General features: G+C 44.5%; 1 protein-coding gene across 3 annotated transcripts in view; it reads right to left on the reverse strand.

Annotated features, from left to right (window-relative positions):
• Positions 1-19,891, reverse strand: part of DNAH1 (dynein axonemal heavy chain 1) — a 157,207-nt gene that overhangs the window by 125,660 nt on the left and 11,656 nt on the right. For all 3 annotated transcript variants that reach the window (XM_019475610.2, XM_059715419.1, XM_059715420.1), the window contains 12 exons: positions 16,344-16,518; positions 15,582-15,738; positions 14,897-15,029; positions 13,988-14,149; positions 13,293-13,545; positions 11,587-11,744; positions 9,133-9,344; positions 7,747-8,045; positions 6,521-6,671; positions 5,917-6,110; positions 3,192-3,417; positions 2,269-2,388 (listed from right to left, as the gene is read on the reverse strand). In XM_019475610.2, the coding sequence (XP_019331155.1) occupies positions 2,269-2,388; positions 3,192-3,417; positions 5,917-6,110; positions 6,521-6,671; positions 7,747-8,045; positions 9,133-9,344; positions 11,587-11,744; positions 13,293-13,545; positions 13,988-14,149; positions 14,897-15,029; positions 15,582-15,738; positions 16,344-16,518 (2,240 nt within the window). The remainder of the gene's footprint in view (positions 1-2,268; positions 2,389-3,191; positions 3,418-5,916; positions 6,111-6,520; positions 6,672-7,746; positions 8,046-9,132; positions 9,345-11,586; positions 11,745-13,292; positions 13,546-13,987; positions 14,150-14,896; positions 15,030-15,581; positions 15,739-16,343; positions 16,519-19,891) is intronic.

Below are 19,891 nucleotides of genomic sequence, written 5' to 3' on the forward strand. Positions count from 1 at the left end.
GTCTTTCATCAGTCCCATGGGACGCCCATGCCCGCTACGGGACAGGGAAGTCCGGGTGAGGGTGATCCCCTGCCCTCCATTGATGCTGACTTCGTGAAGGAACATCTTGAGAAGCTGGATACCTTCAAGTCAGCCGGCCCTGACAATCTTCACCCCAGGGTACTCAAGGAGCTGGCGAGCATCATAGCCCAGCCTCTAGCACGGATCTTTGAAAACTCTTGGCGCTCTGGTGTAGTGCCCGAAGACTGGAAGAAGGCCAATGTGGTTCCTATCTTCAAGAAAGGGAGGAAAGTGGATCCGGCTAACTATAGGCCCATTAGCCTGACTTCTATCCCGGGGAAGATCTTAGAAAAGTTTATTAAAGAGGCCATCCTTAATGGACTGGCCGACGCCAACATCTTAAGGGATAGCCAGCACGGGTTTGTTGCGGGTAGGTCTTGCTTGACCAATCTCATTTCCTTCTACGACCAGGTGACCTATCACCTGGACAAGGGAGAAGAGATTGATGTCATATATCTTGACTTCAAAAAAGCCTTCGATCTGGTTTCCCATGATCACCTCTTGGAGAAACTGGCCAATTGTTGCCTTGGGTCCTCCATGATCCACTGGCTGGAAAATTGGCTCCAGGGTCGGACCCAGAGGGTAGTAATTGATGGAAGTCACTCATCGTGGTGTCCTGTGACCAGTGGTGTCCCCCAAGGCTCTGTCCTTGGACCCATACTGTTCAACATCTTCATTAATGATGTGGACACTGGAGTCAGAAGCGGACTGGCCAAGTTCGCAGATGACACCAAACTCTGGGGCAAAGCATCCACACCAGAAGACAGGCGGGTGATCCAGGCTGACCTGGACAGGCTCAGCAAGTGGGCGGACGAGAATCTGATGGTGTTCAACGCCGATAAATGCAAGGTTCTCCACCTTGGGAAAAAAAACCTGCAGCATCCTTATAGGCTTGGCAGTGCTATGTTGGCTAGCACTATGGAAGAAAGAGACTTGGGGGTCATCATTGACCACAAGATGAACATGAGCCTGCAGTGCAATGCTGCAGCTAGTAAAGCGACCAAAACGCTGGCTTGCATCCATAGATGCTTCTCAAGCAAATCCCGGGACGTCATTCTCCCCTTGTACTCGGCCTTAGTGAGGCCGCAGCTGGAGTACTGCGTCCAGTTTTGGGCTCCACAATTCAAAAAGGATGTGGAGAAGCTTGAGAGAGTCCAGAGAAGAGTCACGCGCATGATCAGAGATCAGGGAAGCAGACCCTACGATGACAGGCTGAGAGCCCTGGGGCTCTTTAGCCTGGAAAAGCGCAGGCTCAGTGGTGATCTGATGGCCACCTAACAAGTTTATCGGGGTGCCCACCAGTATCTGGGGGAACGTTTGTTCACCAGAGAGCCCCAAGGGATGACAACTAGGTCGAATGGTCATAAACTACTACAAGACCGTTTCAGGCTGGACATAAGGAAGAATTTCTTTACTGTCCGAGCCCCCAAGGTCTGGAACAGCCTGCCACCGGAGGTGGTTCAAGCGCCTACATTGAACACCTTCAAGAGCAAACTGGATGCTTATCTTGCTGGGATCCTATGACCCCAGCTGACTTCCTGCCCTTTGGGCAGGGGGCTGGACTCGATGATCTTCTGAGGTCCCTTCTAGCCCTAATATCTATGAAATCTATGACTGCCCAATTTACATAGATATCCTGATTTCAAACACAAATTCCCAGTTCCATACATGACATTGGGAGTGAAATTTCAGATGTCAACTAAAAATATAAGCCTCATAGACATCAACAAATTTTCAAAGTTTATATCAGCCTAGAGCAGTGGTTTTTAATCTGTGGTCCGTGGACCCCAGGTGGTTCACAGACTATGTGTTAGGGGTCCACAAAAGATGACTGTGATCAATCAAAAGTATATGAATATCCACGCTTACAATTCAAAGGGGTCCGCACCTCCATTCAAAATGTTTTAGGGGTCCACAAATGAAAAAAGGTTGAAACCCACTGGCCTAGATCATAGGCAAAATCTTCAGAGCAACAAACCAGGAAATCAGATAGTCTGATCAGGTCTCAGTTCTACCCATCAGAACAGGAAGCTTAAGAAGCTGAACCTGCTTCCGGAGTAAGCTATTGTCCAAGGAGGGATTCTGAGCTGGGTAAAAAACAACCCAAGAGGAACAATTCCCTTTTTCAGACTCTACCCCCTGTACTCCCAAGTTTCAAACACATCATTCCATTGAGCAGCCCCTTTTGATCAGAAAAGTATGCCTTACCTCCTGAACATGTAGCTGCCCAGGGACTCCTTTCATCCACTCCCGCAGCTCAGCCAGCTCCTCAATGCTGTTGGGTTTCTCATACATTTTCCGGCTGATAACTTTGTATGCTTCACAGATCTGTAGGAGAATGCAAAAAATGTCTAAGTGCAGAAAGTGAGAAGATCAATTGAAGTCTGCAACCTTGTCTAATGGGCTAATATTCCTACAGGACCCACTATATTTCATCCAGGAGCTAAAAGAGTGGCATAAGACTGGGATTCAAAAAGTGCCAGCTCACGCAGCTTTCATTAGAATCAGTGGAAACAAAGAGTATATGGTAGGTCTCAAAATCAGGATGCTAAAATGAGGTCCGGCCTATTAGAAATTGACTTAAAAAGTCACCTATGACCCAACATTGCTCCATCCCTAGAGACTGCTCTAATGCTATTATAGTTTCCAGTACTGTTCTATTTTTTGTTAGGACTCTTCATTACATGCCTTACCTCAGGTCAGATGGAAAAAGAATGCAAAATGAGGAGAAGCAGCTTTCTTAACATTTGATTAGAAGGATGATAACAGAACTCAGTAACTAGATCACAGATTTAATTGTCTGTATCTTGTAGTCTATCTTCCTCATATTCAACCAGAAGAAATTCACAGTTAACAAGTAAACAGAGAGTTTTTAAACCACAGCTAGGAGATGGTACAGAGCCATTGAGATTTCCATTCCAAAAGGCATAGTTTTCAGGCATAACGTTTGATACATACACACTCTGATTTGACTAACTCCACACACACTTTTTTACATAATCATGCCAGTGAGAGTTGAAAAATGTCCTTCCTTGGGTGGTCGCTAGGGTGAAATCTCAAATTCTCTTCAGTGGCTGCAAATGTCTCTCTTTTTCTAGGGTGCTACATGCATGATTTACTAGGGCACTTACACTGTCCACTTGCAGGCGTAGGTTCTTAGCCAGTATGTCCAGCATGGAGGTGGCTAAGGCTTTGCGTTTTTTGGACAGATTTTGCTTTACACCTTCAATGCTGACATGGAAAGGACCAATGACAATACAGCTTGGCAGAGCGTTGTCCAGCTTCTCCTTTTCAGACAAGTGCATGTTTACTATTTGTCTCACTTCCTGGGCAGAGGGACACTGGACTTGATACTCTCTACATATAGAAATACAAAGATAAATCAACCCATACGTAGACACTGTGAGAATGTACACCTTTCTGAACCATACATAGATGCTTGTGGAGATGTCAACACACAGCAATCTAAAAGGTCAGGAGATAAATTAATGATAGATTAAATTATTATTATTGGAAAACATAGGGCTGTCCCCTAAAATTGTGTCGCATTTTATGGTTTTGAAATGTTATGCATTTCCTGCCATCAAAAGCTTACAATCTATGCAGCAGATGAAAGTGTAGTTTTATGGTGGCAACATAGTTCTGAGTTTGCTCTAATCTAACTAGGATAGCCAACAATAGTAAAGTAAAATAGGACGACATGGGACTTCAGTGCAGTGCTGCTAGCAACCTGTGTATGCACTTGGTTCACTAACCCATAGTAAAGTCGGTGATGCCACATCCTTACTATGCTTACCCAGTTTAGCAAGTATATGCCTACTTGCACCTTCTTTATTGGCTGAACATAAGGTCAAGACCTGAAATAACAGCATGACAAAGGAGGAATGAGGAGAGATTTCTGGGGAAGAAGATGGATTCCTGATAGTAGTGGGCTTTGAAGCTCCGTTTAACATATGGCAAGTTTGGTGGAAGAAGAAGTGAGAGAACTCCAGGAGAGGTAGCAACATGACATTTAAACCAGAAGTGTAGAAAAGTGACAAGGGAGACAGTAAGACAGGAGATTTGGGGGGACAAGGGAATGCAGAGATGTAATTGAAGTTATGCAGTGCCTGGAGGGGCAGGACAAAGAACATGAATTTGTTCTGAAGGAGCTACTAGAGGTATACATTAAGTGATTTGGTTGGAGTCCGACATGAAAAAGACAGCAACAGTGTTTTGGATTGATTGGAGAAGACAGGACGCCTGGAAATGAGAATGTTAAAGTAATCAAGGATAAAGGGTGACACTTATGTATGAAGGGGGGATTTGACAGTAGAAACAAGGAGGCTGAGACAAAAAGAAATGCTGCTTTCATGTTAACAGCATGAAAAGGCACCACCACGGGAGGTCAAAGTCAAAGACACTAACTGGATTTTCAAAAGGCATGTTTAATTTTATGGCCAGTGATATCTCCAGTTCTGCTTACAAACATGAATGAATCTGATTGTTGTCAAGGACAGAAAGAAATGTTCACTGCCACCATCAACATGTAGCATGGCCCTTCTGTCTTCCTCGGAAAGTACTGTCAGTGATCACTCCTGGAGACTAAATTAAATAGACCCAGTGCTCATTTGGCAAATCCTACACACCCAAAATTAAGGTGTTTCACGCTTTGGGAGAACCCCAAAAGTAAAGGCATTTACATCCCCACACATTTATGCAAAGGTGTAGGCAGAGATAACCACAGCAGGGTGTGGGGCCTGGGGCAAATCAGCCTGTGCAGGGCCTAGACATGGCAGTGGTGGCAGCAGGGGATGTGGGGGGGGGGCAGTCACACCAATTCACTCTCCCATAGGGACAGCCTTAGGTGTAGGGTTACCATATTTCCAGTTCCAAAAGAGAGGACACCTGTTGTGGGGGACACCTCACTCCTAACCTACAGCTCCCTTGCCCTTCCAATGCCCCTCACTTCTGACCCACCCTACTGGTGCCCCTCACTCCTGACCTGCAGCCCTCCACCCCCCACCCCCGGTGCCCCTCACTCCCAAGCCACAGCCCCCACAGCCCTACCTGAGCCCCTAACTCCTGACCTGCAGCCCCCTGCTCCCCCAAGCCCTGCCTGGGGAGACCCCCAGCTGCCCCCATCCCAACCAGGCCAGAGCATGGTGACTCCAATTTGTGTGGGCAATGGCAGAGCAAGTCCAGCACTAGTGCAGGCTGGACAGAAGAGGAGAGGATGCCCATAGCACCCCCCACCCTGGCCTGGGGCTCTAGCACCACACCAGGTAACCTGGCCATAGCCCCCTTCCCCACCCAGGCAGCGTCTCCCAGCCACATCACCTCTGTGAGCATGAGCATCAGCCCCAGTGCCACCGGCCTGGCCACAGTGCTCCCTGCTGCCTTCAAAGGGTCCCCTCTGTCCTCTTCCCACTCTGGAGGGGCAGGTGGCCAGCACCTACTCTACCACAGCTCCAGCGCCCGGCCAGCTTCCCCGTGACAGCAGGCACCTGCACACCCCAGACAGCCCCCAAGCCCTGGCCTTCCAACCTTCACTTCCCACAGGCTTACCTGCTTCCCCCACCACCCTGCCTAGCTACATGCAGGCCATATGTGTGTGACATTCATGTGGAGCCGCCGCCTCCAACTGCCCTCACCCCACTCCCACCAGTAGAGCAAAGCAAAATCCTGGATATTTGTTCAGATTTCAAAAAAACCTCTGGATGGAGACTGAAGGACCCAAAAAAGAGGACATGTCCAGGAAAACTCAGACGTATGGTAACCCTAGTATATGTAAGGTGGACAAGTCTTATAGAATAAGTTTTTGAAAGAACACGTCATTCAAGTCTGGCCCCTTCACTCCCCTTTGATGTCACTTACTTCAGAAAGGACTGCATGTCATTATTATTCAGCTCCAGGTGCTTCTCATACTGCCTGGCATAGGCTTGAAGGGGGATCAATGCCTTGCGAATGGCAAACTGAATAGTCTTGCGCAGTTCTTCCACAGCTGGCTCATGCAGGCCCACTGACTCCAACAGAGGCATGCCTCTGATGAACATGTTCTCTAGCACAAACTAGAAGAGCACAAAGGGAGAAGTCGTTCAGATCTAGTAGGACTAACCATGCTGCTTCTGGTTCTCCTGTATGGGAGGAGGTTTTAAAAGGTGAGGAACTCATTCCTCACTGTGTAGTACCTAGGGTGATGGAAGGCACCTCTAAAGTCTCATAGTCCATACTCTTGCATTGTACAAAGAATTAATTTGCTCAAAACCATTCCCAACAGAAAGATGGGAGGATCTTGGAAGACAGATTTACTCCACAAAAGAGGAGAAATGTGTGAACTTCAAATGGCCCATCCACAATGGGTGCTGAGAACATTAGTTGATGTGCTGTTTCCCTTTGTTATTCTACTCATAACAGCTGCAATTCTGGGGCTCTACATCACTTAGTCTCAGACAAACTGCCATCTTCCTTAATAACGTACCTTCTCCAGCTGTGGTATGGTGTGGGTTGCCAAGATTCCCTTGTCAAACAGAGAAACAATAGATGTCTCAAAGACCTCCAGCGGTGTGCTAAAGTGAACCCCGCTACTGTCCAGAATCAGATCCACTACAAAAAGAGGATTCTTTCGTGGCCTGCAAAGGGAAAAGAGGGAGAACAAAGTATCTGTTTTTAAAAAGAATGAGACAGCTATCAGGCTATTTATTGAAGACCCACTGCACAGACACAGAGGCCAGAGTGGAGGCATGTCTTGGAACAACACTCTTTTGGTTGCAGATCAGCAGTATGGCATGTTGTCACTTAAAGAACCTTCTTCTCATCTGACCAGAAGGAAAAGAAGGGTGGCCACAACATACTTGAACTTTTCACTACCCCCTTTAGAAACCTAAACTCCAGATTGAGAGTCAACGCTATGCTATTAACAAAATGCTCAGGAACTCATGGAAATGACACACACCTGTTAGAATACACCACTTTCCATTTGGATACTGATCCACTGATCTTGTTTACTATGGGCCTCATCCAAAATTCACCAAAATCAACAGCCTAGCTTCCAATGATTTTGGATAGGCCTCATTTGAATAGCATCTTTTTTTCCTGCTTTCATTATATTCTTTTTTTAAAAATTCTTAATACTGTCCAAAACAAAAATCTCCACATTCATTGGAAAAAATAATACACGACATCTCAGCAACCTAAATTCAGGATCTTTTAGAGAAGCAATAAAACTAGCATCCCACTCCTAACCCTTCAGTTCTAATTCCAACAGTGAAAATGTCCAGCTGTGTGGCCTTATGCTTCTCCCTTTCTCAGGCTCTAAATTGAGTTTGCTGGTAATTTCCTCTCTTGGCAGTGTTGGGAGAATTCCCCTGGTGGTGCTTTTAAAGTGCACTGAACATAAGAAGCCAACTCTTCGTTTCAATAGAGTTGCTTTATGCCACTTAGTACAGGTTTAAAGCTGCTGCCTTGACAGGGCAGCTTGAGATTTTCCCAGCTCTCTGCTACTTGATCCTAGCAAAAGGGAAGTACCAGGGGCATGTCAAAGGGTGGACAAGCATAGTTCTTCCTTGCAAGAGATGTACTTAATTCCTACTGAATGCAAAGTTTCAATTCAGAAGTCTATGATAATGAGAAAAACAATGATAAATCTGTTCTTCTTACTCCACTATTCTCCTCCGAGTCTGCCCTTCCCTCCCTCCTGCTGCTTACTTGTATGGGCTATTGATGAGGTCATCTCCCCATTCCATATCCTCCAAGCAGTTCAGAACACTGCAGCTAGCATCCAGCAAAAGCTGGGTGAAGCTGACCAGTGACTTTTGAACTAGGTAGCGTACAGAGTCTTGCAAGTTGAACTTGATGAGCTCCATCAATTTATGTAGCTTGGACATTTGGTACACGCCCCAATTGCTCTGAGCCAAGTTGTACCAGCCTTTACCAATCTCTCTCAGGCAGCTCTTTACTGCTATCTTTAGAGTATTGATCCAAGTGTCCTTGAGAAACATTTGAACCTAGAGCAAAAAAAGAGAAGTGCCATCCTCAGAGGACTGATGGGAAAGCAGCAGTCACAGTTAACCACTAGAACCTACTCTTTATACCCTACTGGTATTGATCTTGTGTGACTCAAATCCTATTTCTATTGTCCAATAACCTCATATTTATGTATACATATCATATATGTGGCAACAGGATGTGGGCAGCATGTCTAGTTTAACAGCAGAAAGGCCATGAAAAAAGTCTGTTAAGAAAAATAAAGCTGTTCTTTCTCGTTCATCTAAGCCTCTCCTTTCTATCCCTATTCTTTGTACAACAGTATCACATAAGCTGCCTCTTAAAGGGGTCCTCACAAAAGTTAGCTGTAATATATGGCAAAGGAGTGAAGGATGTGAGTTTGTCTTCTGTCAACAACTGAGAAGGCAATGGGAAGCAGCCACGGGCAACAGATGCCTGCATTTTCAGTCATTAAAATGCTATCAAGTGTCAATTTTGTTATACTGTTCTGCAATTTGCTGTTGGAAATTAGATCCCAGTAACACAATGGGTGACTTAATTTCGTAGTTGTTACATCATAGAACCTGGGGTCATCAGACCTGGCTCCACAAAAATACAGCAAGCCAATGGTTTGAGTGACCCGGAGTAAGTCAGGGAACTCCTTTGCACCTCAACTTCTGATATGTACTGCCCCTGTATGCAGTGTGTGAGAATCCTCTGATGAAAAATACAAGAAAATGGCAAATCTAAATCTATTCATTGTTGTTTATAAACAAATCTTTTGCACAAAATTATGTGAAAAAGTAATTAAGTCAAACAAATATGAAGTCAGTCAGTGGAACTTATTAAAAGTGCCAGTAGCTGCATACATACAACGTTTTTAGAGGAATCAAAACTTTGGTTCCATGTTCCTTTTAGAAGAAAAGCAAAGTCTGTGATCTCTTGAATGATCATTTATGATGCAAAATTTGCCTAACATTCTTTATAAAATCTGTGCCCATTTCTAGTAAATCACATATTGCTAAGGACTGTCTGACCAGGTCTGTTTGTTCTGTGCTTGATGCCCAGTGTTCCATATAACACCATTTAACTAATTATCCTCCTTACCTGAGTAAAGGTCTGCGTCTGGATCTGTTCAAACTCCTCTAGCCGGCCATGCTTAGATAAAGTTGAATGAAACAGAGACATGGCTGCAGCTTTGTTGCACTCATCCCGCACCTGTGACAAGGCATGGATGACTTCTGGCCTGGTCAGGAGTGAGACAAAGATGAAGTCTGCTCTTTGCTCATTAAATGGATAGTCTGGAACTTGGACAAGCCCTGTCAGGGAAAGAAAGCACATCCCTTTAATTGGGAGAGTGTTTCTATTACATCCCTTTTTAGGATGGTAGTTCTTTCAAGCAACTGAGTGATCAATGGTCTGATCTTGTGCAGTTCTAGCAAAGAGAAGTCTGCCAACATGAAGCAAAACAAAAGTGCTGTCCCCAACACTGAAGCCTTCTGCTTACCTGCCCACATTAGAAAGCTTCAAAGTTAACAAATGCCTTCTCTGTCACTGCACAAAAATAGGACCCTGACCCAAGAATAGGATCTCAGAGTCTGGCTCAAAGAACTTGCATCGTGCAGAGACTTGGATCAAGACAGACTTGTTCTTTTTGGCCAGAGGCATTACATTTTGCCAGGTTGAATAGTCATTAATTGAATGTCTACCCCTGAGGGACATCAGTTAGTGGGCATACATTCCAACTTTTGGAATATGCTTACACAGACTTTTTTCTCCATGTTTTTGGCATCTGCACTTCACCGTGGTATAGCTTGTAACTAATTACCTAAGGATCTACATTAACATTAATAAATTAAAGGAATTTTTTTATTTATAAAAGAAGGAAGACCTCTTTGAGAACAAAATGAAGCTCTCCAAGCCTACAGAGCAAGAGCTGGCAACCCTTTACGAGTTGTGGGCTGGACCAACCCAGCTCCAGTCCAACATGAGCCAGGTGGCTTTGTGGGGGCAGAGGCAGGGGAGGAGAGGGAGAAGTAGCAGCAATGAGAACACAACTCCTCATTGCCCAGCCCTGGCATGGGTACAGACACAATCAAAGCCCTCCAGCTCCACAGGATAGATCTAGTCCATTGGCCGTATGATGCCAACCCCTGCTGTAGAGTCCCAGAAAAAAAACTAGACAAGGAATTTGGGGAAATATGATTTCCTGTGACCTTGACTATTACCACTTTACAGTGTGTGAACGAAGCCATTTTGTGCTACTGGAGCAGGGCTGGGTGGCATATTCCGCAAGTGAGATGATACAGAGCCACCACAAAGAAGAAATAAAGATTCTTCATGTGAATGAAACGAAAGGCCTCCTTCCTCCCAAACATTGTTTTAAAAGTCATACTAGCTGGAACATGAGGACAAAGCTGGAACATCCATGTAGGGCCTTGGCCTTGCAATGCCACACTGTGATGAAAGAGGTTAAGTGGGCTGAGTTCTAGCAGGGAACACTTTGTGGGTGTTCAGCATGAGCTGGATTTGCTGTAACTAGTTTCATAAGCAGGCCTATATGCCCTTTTCACCCCAGAGGGAGAAGGCAGTCTGGGCTGACAGCAGGGCCTCGAGATTGCTCCATGACTGGTTGCCCATGACCTTGTTTCAGGGTATTGGGTTAGTGCTGTCCCCAGGGTAATACTGTGCTACAGTTTTATAACTGTTTCATTGCAAGTGTGGCTGACTGGGGCCTGAGGAGAATGGGTGAGGCTCTGAGACAGCTGGAGGTGAAAAAATGGTAGTCCCAGGGAAGACAAAGAAAATTCCAAGGAGAACAAAGTGGAGATCATGGAGGGACAGAAGGAACTGGAATGGCACAATAAAGACTGCTTGTTTGGAGCTGAGCTGTCTGCTGTGCTATTTGGGATGTCAGCACTCTGAGGCTTTGAAGAAGGAAACACACCCTCTTCCTAGGAGCTGACCAAAAGAAAGTGGTTATCTAAGATGGGGGTGCAATGCATCACTGAGAAAGGAAAGGATAGAGAAAAGCAAGGGTCTCAAAGCCAGAGGCTTGCCCCCTGTACAGCCATGTCGGGGCTGGCTTGAAGAGGGTCTTCTCAGGAGAGGGAGACTAAGTAAGGCTGCTTTTTAGGGAGTCTCAAGGCACAGCTATCCCCTCAAAAGCAGCATTGATTCCATGACATGCTGAAGCCAATTTTTGCCTTCTGCACTTTCCAGGAATTGTAATGGCAATGCACAGACTTTAAAGTGACCCCCATGCAATGCATATGATTAGGTCATTATTCTATAAATACTGAAGGTCCCCTAAACTACTGGGTAATGAACCATACTGCACTATGTTTTCAAGAATGCTTTCATTTCTAATTAAAATGAAAAGACAATCAAATATGCCACGCTCAACAGGGCAACCCAAAGCAGAGACTCAAAATATTCTGGCTGCAGCATGTATTCTCTTATATTATCAACCAAAACAGCAATGTATGCCTGAGAGATTCCCACCATGAGATCTTTCTTATGACCCAGCTAGAGCCCAACTCTCTCCACTGTGTCCTATACCTTTCTCTGGCACTTTTTCCTCCTCTTTTTCTGGCAGGGTGACATATGAAAACATTTGAGGCTTAGAAGTGACAACTCTGTCGAAGATGATCTTGTTCATGGTGCGTTCATAATCCAGGCTCACTTCCTTTTCCAGGCAGTGCAGACGGTTTAGCACACTGATTATGGTCATAAAAAGAATTAAACAGAGATTCTTCAGAATGGCAGGTCTGCATCAGTGCTCAAAGATCCATCCTCACTTTATTTCTCCTGGGTTCAATTACACATAGCTTGCTCATTAAAAGGTTCTGAAATACATTAGACAGGATGTACAGGGGTCCCAGACTGGAACAGCAGGTGATGCTGCAGGTTTAAGGTTTACTGATGGAAAACTACACAAGGCCCCAGGACAAGGACAATGAAGTCACAAGGATGGTGCATGCATGCGGGTGGGGTGATGTGTGTAGTGGGTGTCAGGGGGGCATACAGATTTGCAGCTGGAACTAGCATTCCTTTTTCTGTTGCCTGATTGCCTCTCCAGTTGCTATGCAGTTTCTTTACCCTTCTAATCTTCCTACCTTAATAGCAGTGAGATGAAACTAGATTCACCATATCTGAACTGCTGCTTCTGCACACAAATCACTATGGCATGGAAACAACATGTTAACTGGAGGGCAGCGAGGAGATAAGATGTGCAAAGGGTGATGAGAGAGAACACAGAAGGTTGGTGAAAATTGTGCATGAATGCTGGGAAACTTGGGGTACATATGCCACTTTCCCAAATGCCCCTTCTGAATATTTGCTTATCTGCTATTCCTGGGAATTCCTCTCTTCTCCAATTTCAAAGCCCTGAAACTGTTTTTAATATTTTGCTGTGCCTTCTTTTCCCTCAGACCTGGAGAAGAATGCACTAAATTCAAAAACTTGTTTAAGTCTCCCTCAACCATAAAAGTTGGTCCAACAGAAGATATCACCCACAGAAATTCTTGCCTCTCATGCATTTCCTGGACCACCATGGCTACAACATCACTTTAACACTACTGCAAGTCTAAAATTTCTGATGCATGAGCATCATCTTTCACTTTAGGCATGCGATACTTTTTTCTACCAAGGTTTTTATTCTTAAACAAATCTTATTCCCCACTTCAGGCCAGTAGATCATACAGCACTTCATGCCTCCATGTCTCAGAAAGTGGCAAAAGCCATCGCAGTTCATTCTAACAAACATCACCACTGGCTGATGATTCATCTAGCCCAGGGACTCACAATTTTTTCCCTGGTGTGAACTGCATCTCGATATAGAGACTGTCTCAGGGACACACACATTTGTAACCAGGTGGATCCTTTCCTCTCCTATTTGATAAACAAGTTTGCTAAGCAGATTTTATTTTGTTTTAGCAGCTGCAAACAAAGAGAACAGGCCACCAAGAAAGTCTCTCAGGCAACTGGCAATCTGTACACCAATTTAGGAATCACTGATCTATACTCTGGAAACTGTTTTTAATGTCTGTAATTTCTAAAGTGTAACCAGTATGTCAGGTGCCTCTCTGAGTGTCCAACAGTTCTGTACTGTATCTGTGTACAGTGGTACAGTACATTCAAGCCATAAGATTGCCCTGTACTGTATTACCATGTGGTGATACAGTACAGTATATTAAAGGCTGTTACAATCTGAGTCCTTCTTGGGCCTGTTTGAGCCTTCAGGGAAGAATCAACTGGCTACTCACCATTTCTCCTTCCTCAGGTGTGGTGTGCTCATGGCTAACTGTTTCATCCTCCCTAGACTTTTGTCTTCAATGCTTCTGAGTCCATCCACAGGCATGCAGTCCACATACAAGTTATACCGCAGCAGTGCCTGCGTTTTCTTGCGCAGGTTATTAGCAGAGACCACTCGTTGAACAAACACACGGGGGTCTTCAGCAAGAAAGAGCAGATGGACTCGTGGCACCCAGTACTGACATGGCATCAGCGGGGCTCTCCCTGGGGAAACGGAAGTGAAGACAAGAATAAAATTCCCTGGGACAGCCTGGAAACAGCAACTCCTGTGATTCTGGGGCCCTTTATGTAAGAGACCACAATGAATTCAGTAATCCTCTTATGTTTACTGTAGGCCCAAGAACAACTCTACAGTTGGGGACAGACTGAGGAGTCCTTGCAGAGCAAGAGGCTGTCAAACAAAGGACTAGAGTTCCAGCTGGGTGGCAGAAAATTGTAGATTTTTGTAGAATCCCTGTGAACAGTTGGTACTTCACAGTATTACCCACAATTCCCTCAAAATAGCTTTGGTCCCAGAAAGAACAATGGGCAGCCCTCCTCAATGGCAGGGAAGGAAAAGGGCTCCATCACCATAACATAGAGCCATTGTGGGGAAAGAGAAGGCAACCAAGGATTGAACGGTGTGTTCAACCTTAGCAGAACACACCTGCTGGAGTCACTCCTCCATTAAGGATAGGCCTCCCTTCTTCATTCCGCACCAGGCCCCTCTCATCTGTCTTATGTACCAAGTAGAACTTTGTCTCCTTGTCATAATCCAGGACTCCGACACTGACCCAATCGTAGATCAACTGATGGCTTTTGGGATCCTCTGGAAGGAGAGATGATCATTAAAAAAGGCTTAAGTGAGTTCACTCAAGATGTTGTGGCAGGAGAGGTGTCCTGGTCAGAATAATGAGATTGCAGTCCCCCTTTCTACCTTATATGTCCCCTTTGGCCAAGCTCACTTGTGCTCAGCCCCTAGCAAGAGACAGAATGCAGTCACAGATGGACACTGCATGCCCACAGATTCAGTTGTTTCCACCATGCATTCTGTCCATTCAGAAACCTTTGGGTGACCACTTATTTTTGCCTATTCCTATTTTCTCATTTATACTAGATAACACAGTTGCTCTGGGATTTGGAAAATTGTCAGCCTGGCCTTCAATTTTGGAATCAGAAATAATTGTAGACACATTGTATTGTATTTAGCCAACAAAGCACTTGATCTGCATGTCCAATTATGGAGTTAAAGATCTAAGCCCTGCAAAATTTGCCTAAGTTTATTTTCAGCTCAGAAATGTGAGTGCAAAATCAGAGGCTACCCCTAAGAAACAGGTGCAGTGAAGGTGTAACAGGTTTGTAAGCAGAGCTCAGCTCTCATGATACCTTATCTCCTGCTTTGCCAACTAGAAAATGCTACCCATGTGGTCATGCAGATTCAAACACCTCATTCCATTCATTAGTGTTGCATCATTCATCTGAATTAAATGTTCCGTTTCACATGACAATCTTATTACCAATATTAGCTCAACATCACTGTGTAGGGTATGTGAAATATAGTTCATTCAAGTGTTACCATGTCCCAGTATATCATCTGTAGGCAAAAGTGCTTTTCCAGGAATTGGGTTCCTGTCTTGAGATCCTAGGTCCAACCCCAGCGAGATCCACTCTTCCGGAGTCCGACAGTCGTACTCTTCATCATCAAATATCTAGACAGGTAAGACACAGTAAGCAATGAAAATGAACATGGGGAAGAAGAAAACAATGGAATATAGAACTGTAAGAAAGGAAAAGAAACCTAGTCCCTGAATGTTGTGTAAAGTAGATTTGTTTCCAATAGCAGTACCTGGACTCCTCCCTCTCTTCTATGCAGCAGAGTTTGGGGAGAAATTTTTTAGCTGGAGATATCCTATGCAAATGACGCTGTTAACAGTTGCATTTCAAGGGGCATGGGAACTTGTGGAAAAATGGCATGTAAAAACCCTAATGAACCACCTTTAGACTCAATCTTATGAGGTACAGACCATCTCCAAGTGCCAAAGATTCTAAAAGTTGTAGGCACTTTTTAATTTCCAAAAAGTGTCTCAGAATCTTGCAGAATTAAATCCTTACAGTCACCATGGCTTTTACTTTAAAACATCCACGTGTTCATCTCTGTCCCTTTCTATATTCAAAATTGTTGTGTGCCCTGCTACTTTCAGGAAATCCCTGCACTGTCAGTAGTAATGCAGATGACAGACAGCTTTGAGGCTGCTCCTTACCTTCAGGGGGAGGTAGATGGGAAAAACAGGATCTTGCTTCTGTTCAATGGTTGGCAAACTGTCAGGGTCTTGGTGCCTGGGCATCAGTTGATTGGAATCTATTCCCTCGTTGGCTAAGAGCTGAGCAATATCAAGTTTGAGATACAGCCGTCTTCTCCTAGTTGCAAGTTAATGAGATGGCAAGGTTATTGCCTAATTTAGTGATAGGGATTTTTAATTATTGCTTCAATTTTCTTCCTGTGGCTGCTACAGGGAATGATGCTCAGGCTAATAACAACTAATTCAGTATGGCAGCAATGCAGAAACAAGTGGACACTCCCCAAAAGAGAGAACACATTAATGGGAATTTTAAAACTTGACTGGACAACATAGAGCAGAATTATCTGAAGTGCTCAGTGCTGGGCTACTCTGCTTCTACTGACAGACCTGGGAGCTGAATTAGGAAAGTGCTGAGTCCCCTACGGCACTTCCTATCCCCTCAATGAAGCAAAAGCTGGCTAACCTAAGATCTTTCCCAGGGCTAATCTCTACAGAGGACTATCATTCTGTTGATACATGTTTCTCATTATGTTGCCTGAGTCAACAGTGATGTGTAAGTGGAAAGGGGTGAGGCTAGCCCCTTTAAAGACAGTGTAATGTTAAATGTTCTTCAGATAGCACCTTAAAATCTTCAAAATAAATTCAGCACCCAGTTTGTCTGTGGCCATTGCAAAGTTTTTTTACACACAAGAGTTACCAAGTATCCATCTTCTTGACAATTACCTTTCTATCTCAATCTTCCGAGGGCACTGGCCTGGAAGCCCCTGGAAAGGGATTTGCACCTTTGGCTTAAATGCTTGCAGCGGAAAGTCTGATTTGACCAGGATCTCAGTGGTTGGTCCAATCATTTGCTGGTCCAAGTAGCTCCCGAAGTTCTCAGGAAACTCAAATGTCGTGACTAGAACCAAAACATAGACAAAATCTAATGTTGTCCAACACTGGTCCTACACTCAAATGCAGACAGAAAAACTCTGCCACCTCTCAGGATGTGATATGGGATCATAGATAAGTAGGCTGTGTGTAGACGTGCTGGTTTACATTCTAATTAGAACATGTTGAAGCAGACCCGATTAATTGAGTCTGTTCCACGTTCTGATTAGAACACTTCAGAATCGCCTCATTGTCATGCTCATTCAATAAGCTTTAGCTAAAACACCCCTGCTGCCATTTAAAAGTGCAGGGGGGGCTTAATATACATGATGGGAGTGGTTTTAATTAGAGCAGCTGTCAGGGAATCTCTCTAATTCAAACAGACCCTCCCTACCTCTGAGCACATGTATAGGCATCTGTAGAGCTGCCCAACCTGCTCTCAAAAGTTTCCAGGGAGGGAGATTCTACAACATCTCTAAGTAGCCTGTTCCAATCCTTAACCACCCTCACAGTAAGAAAGTTCTTTCTAACCTCCAACCTAAATTTCCTCTGCTGCAGTTTCCTCTGCTCCCCCTTCAGTCTTAGAGAATAGCCTATCTCCATCCCTTTTTATATTTTCCCTTCAGATATTCAAAGAGCATTATCAAATCCCCCCTCAGTCTTCTCTGGCAGATTACTTGCAGGGTTCAAGGTAACTGTGCTGCCTAAGTAAAGGAGTCAAGCAGATGCCAAGTGAGGTGTTTCTGAAAAGTTGAAACCAGACTTTTGGTTTCTCCTAAGCAAGTGAAGGGCTTTCTTATTTGTGCTTAAACATGTCATTATGCAAAAACAATTATGCTATATGCATTGACAATGACTCTAAGAGACATGGATAGTGGAGAGGGGACTGGACCCAGTCTCAGGAGACCAGGATTTAATTTCTGAATTTGCCACAGACTCCGCATGAGGATAGGTCACCTATATTACCCAGTGCTCCAGTTCCACATCAGTAGCATGCAGCTAAATACTCTCCTTCCTCACAGGGTTGTTATAAGGATAAGATCCAGGCATAATTGTAAAACACTCACATTCTCGGGCAATTCAGGGTGTATCATGGGAGTAAGTCAGGTAACCATTAAGTTCTGAGGTCATTATCTGAATTTTATTCAAGCAAACCACTAAAAAAAGTCACCAGCTCACACACCATTCCCATGGGGAGTCTGATTAGGGACTAAGTAAAAACCGGTTAACGATCTCCACCATTTTCATGGAGAATTTTGCCTGAACAGCACTAAAGACTTCCAGAGTAGCAAGCCAAATAGAGATCTAAATGTTTGTTTATACATAAATGTTTGTTTATATATAAACTAGCAAATTGCCCATCAAAAATGATAGGGGGGTGGGGAGCAGGCAGGGAGAGAAGATAGGGGGAAGATGCTTGCTAACCCCAACCCCCCTGGTACGCCGCCACTGCCTCCCAGGAGCAGGGGTGTGTGGGGGGGTGGGAAGCTTTCCCTGCTATCCCCTCTATCCACCTATACCAGCACCCCACCAGCACCCCACGCCACCGCCTCCAAGGAGCAGGATCCCTGGCCTCAACTCCCCCCCAGTTCCGTCCCCACCATCAGCGGCACTCCACCACCTCCAATGAGCAGGGCTGGGACCAGTGTTGCTGACCTACCCCCCCACATGAGGCGGTGGAGAACCACCATGACAATGGGGACGGAGGGGAACAGAGCAGGGGGGCAAGGCCAGTGCTGGTGGCCTTGCCCCCCTGCTCTGTCCCCTCTGTCCATGCCATCATGGCAGCGCTCCACCGCGCTGCCAACTCCTGTCCGTAATGCTCTTGGAGCACTCTGATTGGTTGTTTCAATAACCAATCAGAGTGCTCCAAGAGTGTTACGGACAGACAGAAAGACAGACTAAGCCCTTTATTATATTAGAACTGTCTAACGGAAGTCTAAGTAAGGCATCACCAGCTCAAAATAAAATAAAGGTGGCAAACTGGGAATCTGAAAATTGATTCAAATAATTGCATGCCAAGTTTAAGAAGCACTGACCCATTCAGGAGATCCAAGTATGAACCTAAAAATAGACTTTGGTGAATTGCAAGAGCTTTTAATCCTTTACGAGCTTTTAAAATTTTCATACTCAATAGATATACCATCTTAAAAAGAAGACAAGGACGTTGCTAAGTTACTTTTGTATACTTGTATTTCAATTGCCCAGCAAAGCCCCTGGATTTCAAAGTGAATCTGGCGAGAAGTCTGCAGGACCACGGATTTTTTAACCCAGTCCTTAAAAGTGCAGCAGGCCCACACTGCACTGATAAAGTCAGCTATAGTTAGGGTCAGAATCCTTGGGATAGCAAATTATTAGTCAAACAATCCCTTTTTATGAGAATATTTTGACTAATGGAGATCAATATTAAACAGGTTACTCTACAGATTTCATCTCCTTTTCATTTCTATCATTAATCAAAAGTGGTACAGAATCTGTGTATCATCTCTATCAACATACATATTTATGATATTTTCTAAGAATCATCTTTTATTAAAGAATCCATAAAGCAGAGAGGTTTTAAGATAATTCCTTTATCCCAGGACATATCTTTGTTCAACTTCTTCAAAGAACCACCCTGGTATATATCTATTGTTGGTAGGCACTATTATTCCTATTGTGTAACTCTACTGTTCTGAAATCCATAAAGCTATTCACTGCAGCACTTTGTGCATTATCAGTTATTTATGTCAATACTTAGTGTACCATTGGCAGTCAGACTTCAGACTGATTTTTTTTACTGAATCAGTAGTATATCACAAATAGAGGTCTGTCTCCACTTGTTAAGAATGGGTCTGACTTGTTATCACTTGTGGATGGAGTCATTTTCCTTTTTTCTTGAAAATAACTGAAATCTTCAGGGCAGTTAGGTGATGTCCAGCTTCTCTCTGTATAAAGTCAAAATCCTCTCTCCCCAGCCCACAGCTTAAATGACTAGACTGTGTTCTAGAGCAGTGGTTGGCAACCTTTTTAGGCTGCAGGCCAGAATGACCTGATTCATCTCAAACAAGAATTAAGATATCATTGTCCCACTTTACTTGGCCTTGGTGAGGCCACAGCTAGAGTACTGTGTCCAGTTATGGGCACCATGCTTCAGGAAGGATTTGGAGAAGCTTGAGAGAGTCCATAGGAGGACTACGTGTATGGTTATAGATATGGAGAGCAGGCTATACAATAAGAGGCTGAGAGACATGGGTCTGTTCAGCCTGGAGAAGAAAAGCCTCAGAGGGGACTTGGTGGTAGCCTATTCCAATATAATAAAGGGCTTAGTCAGTCAGTCTGTCTGTCTGTCTGTCACACTTTTGATCAAGATAGGGTTACCATACATCCGTGTCCTCTTTTTTAAGCCCTCTGCTCTCCAT

Source organism: Alligator mississippiensis, chromosome 12, assembly GCF_030867095.1.
Source record: "Alligator mississippiensis isolate rAllMis1 chromosome 12, rAllMis1, whole genome shotgun sequence".
NCBI classification, from domain to species: domain Eukaryota; kingdom Metazoa; phylum Chordata; order Crocodylia; family Alligatoridae; genus Alligator; species Alligator mississippiensis.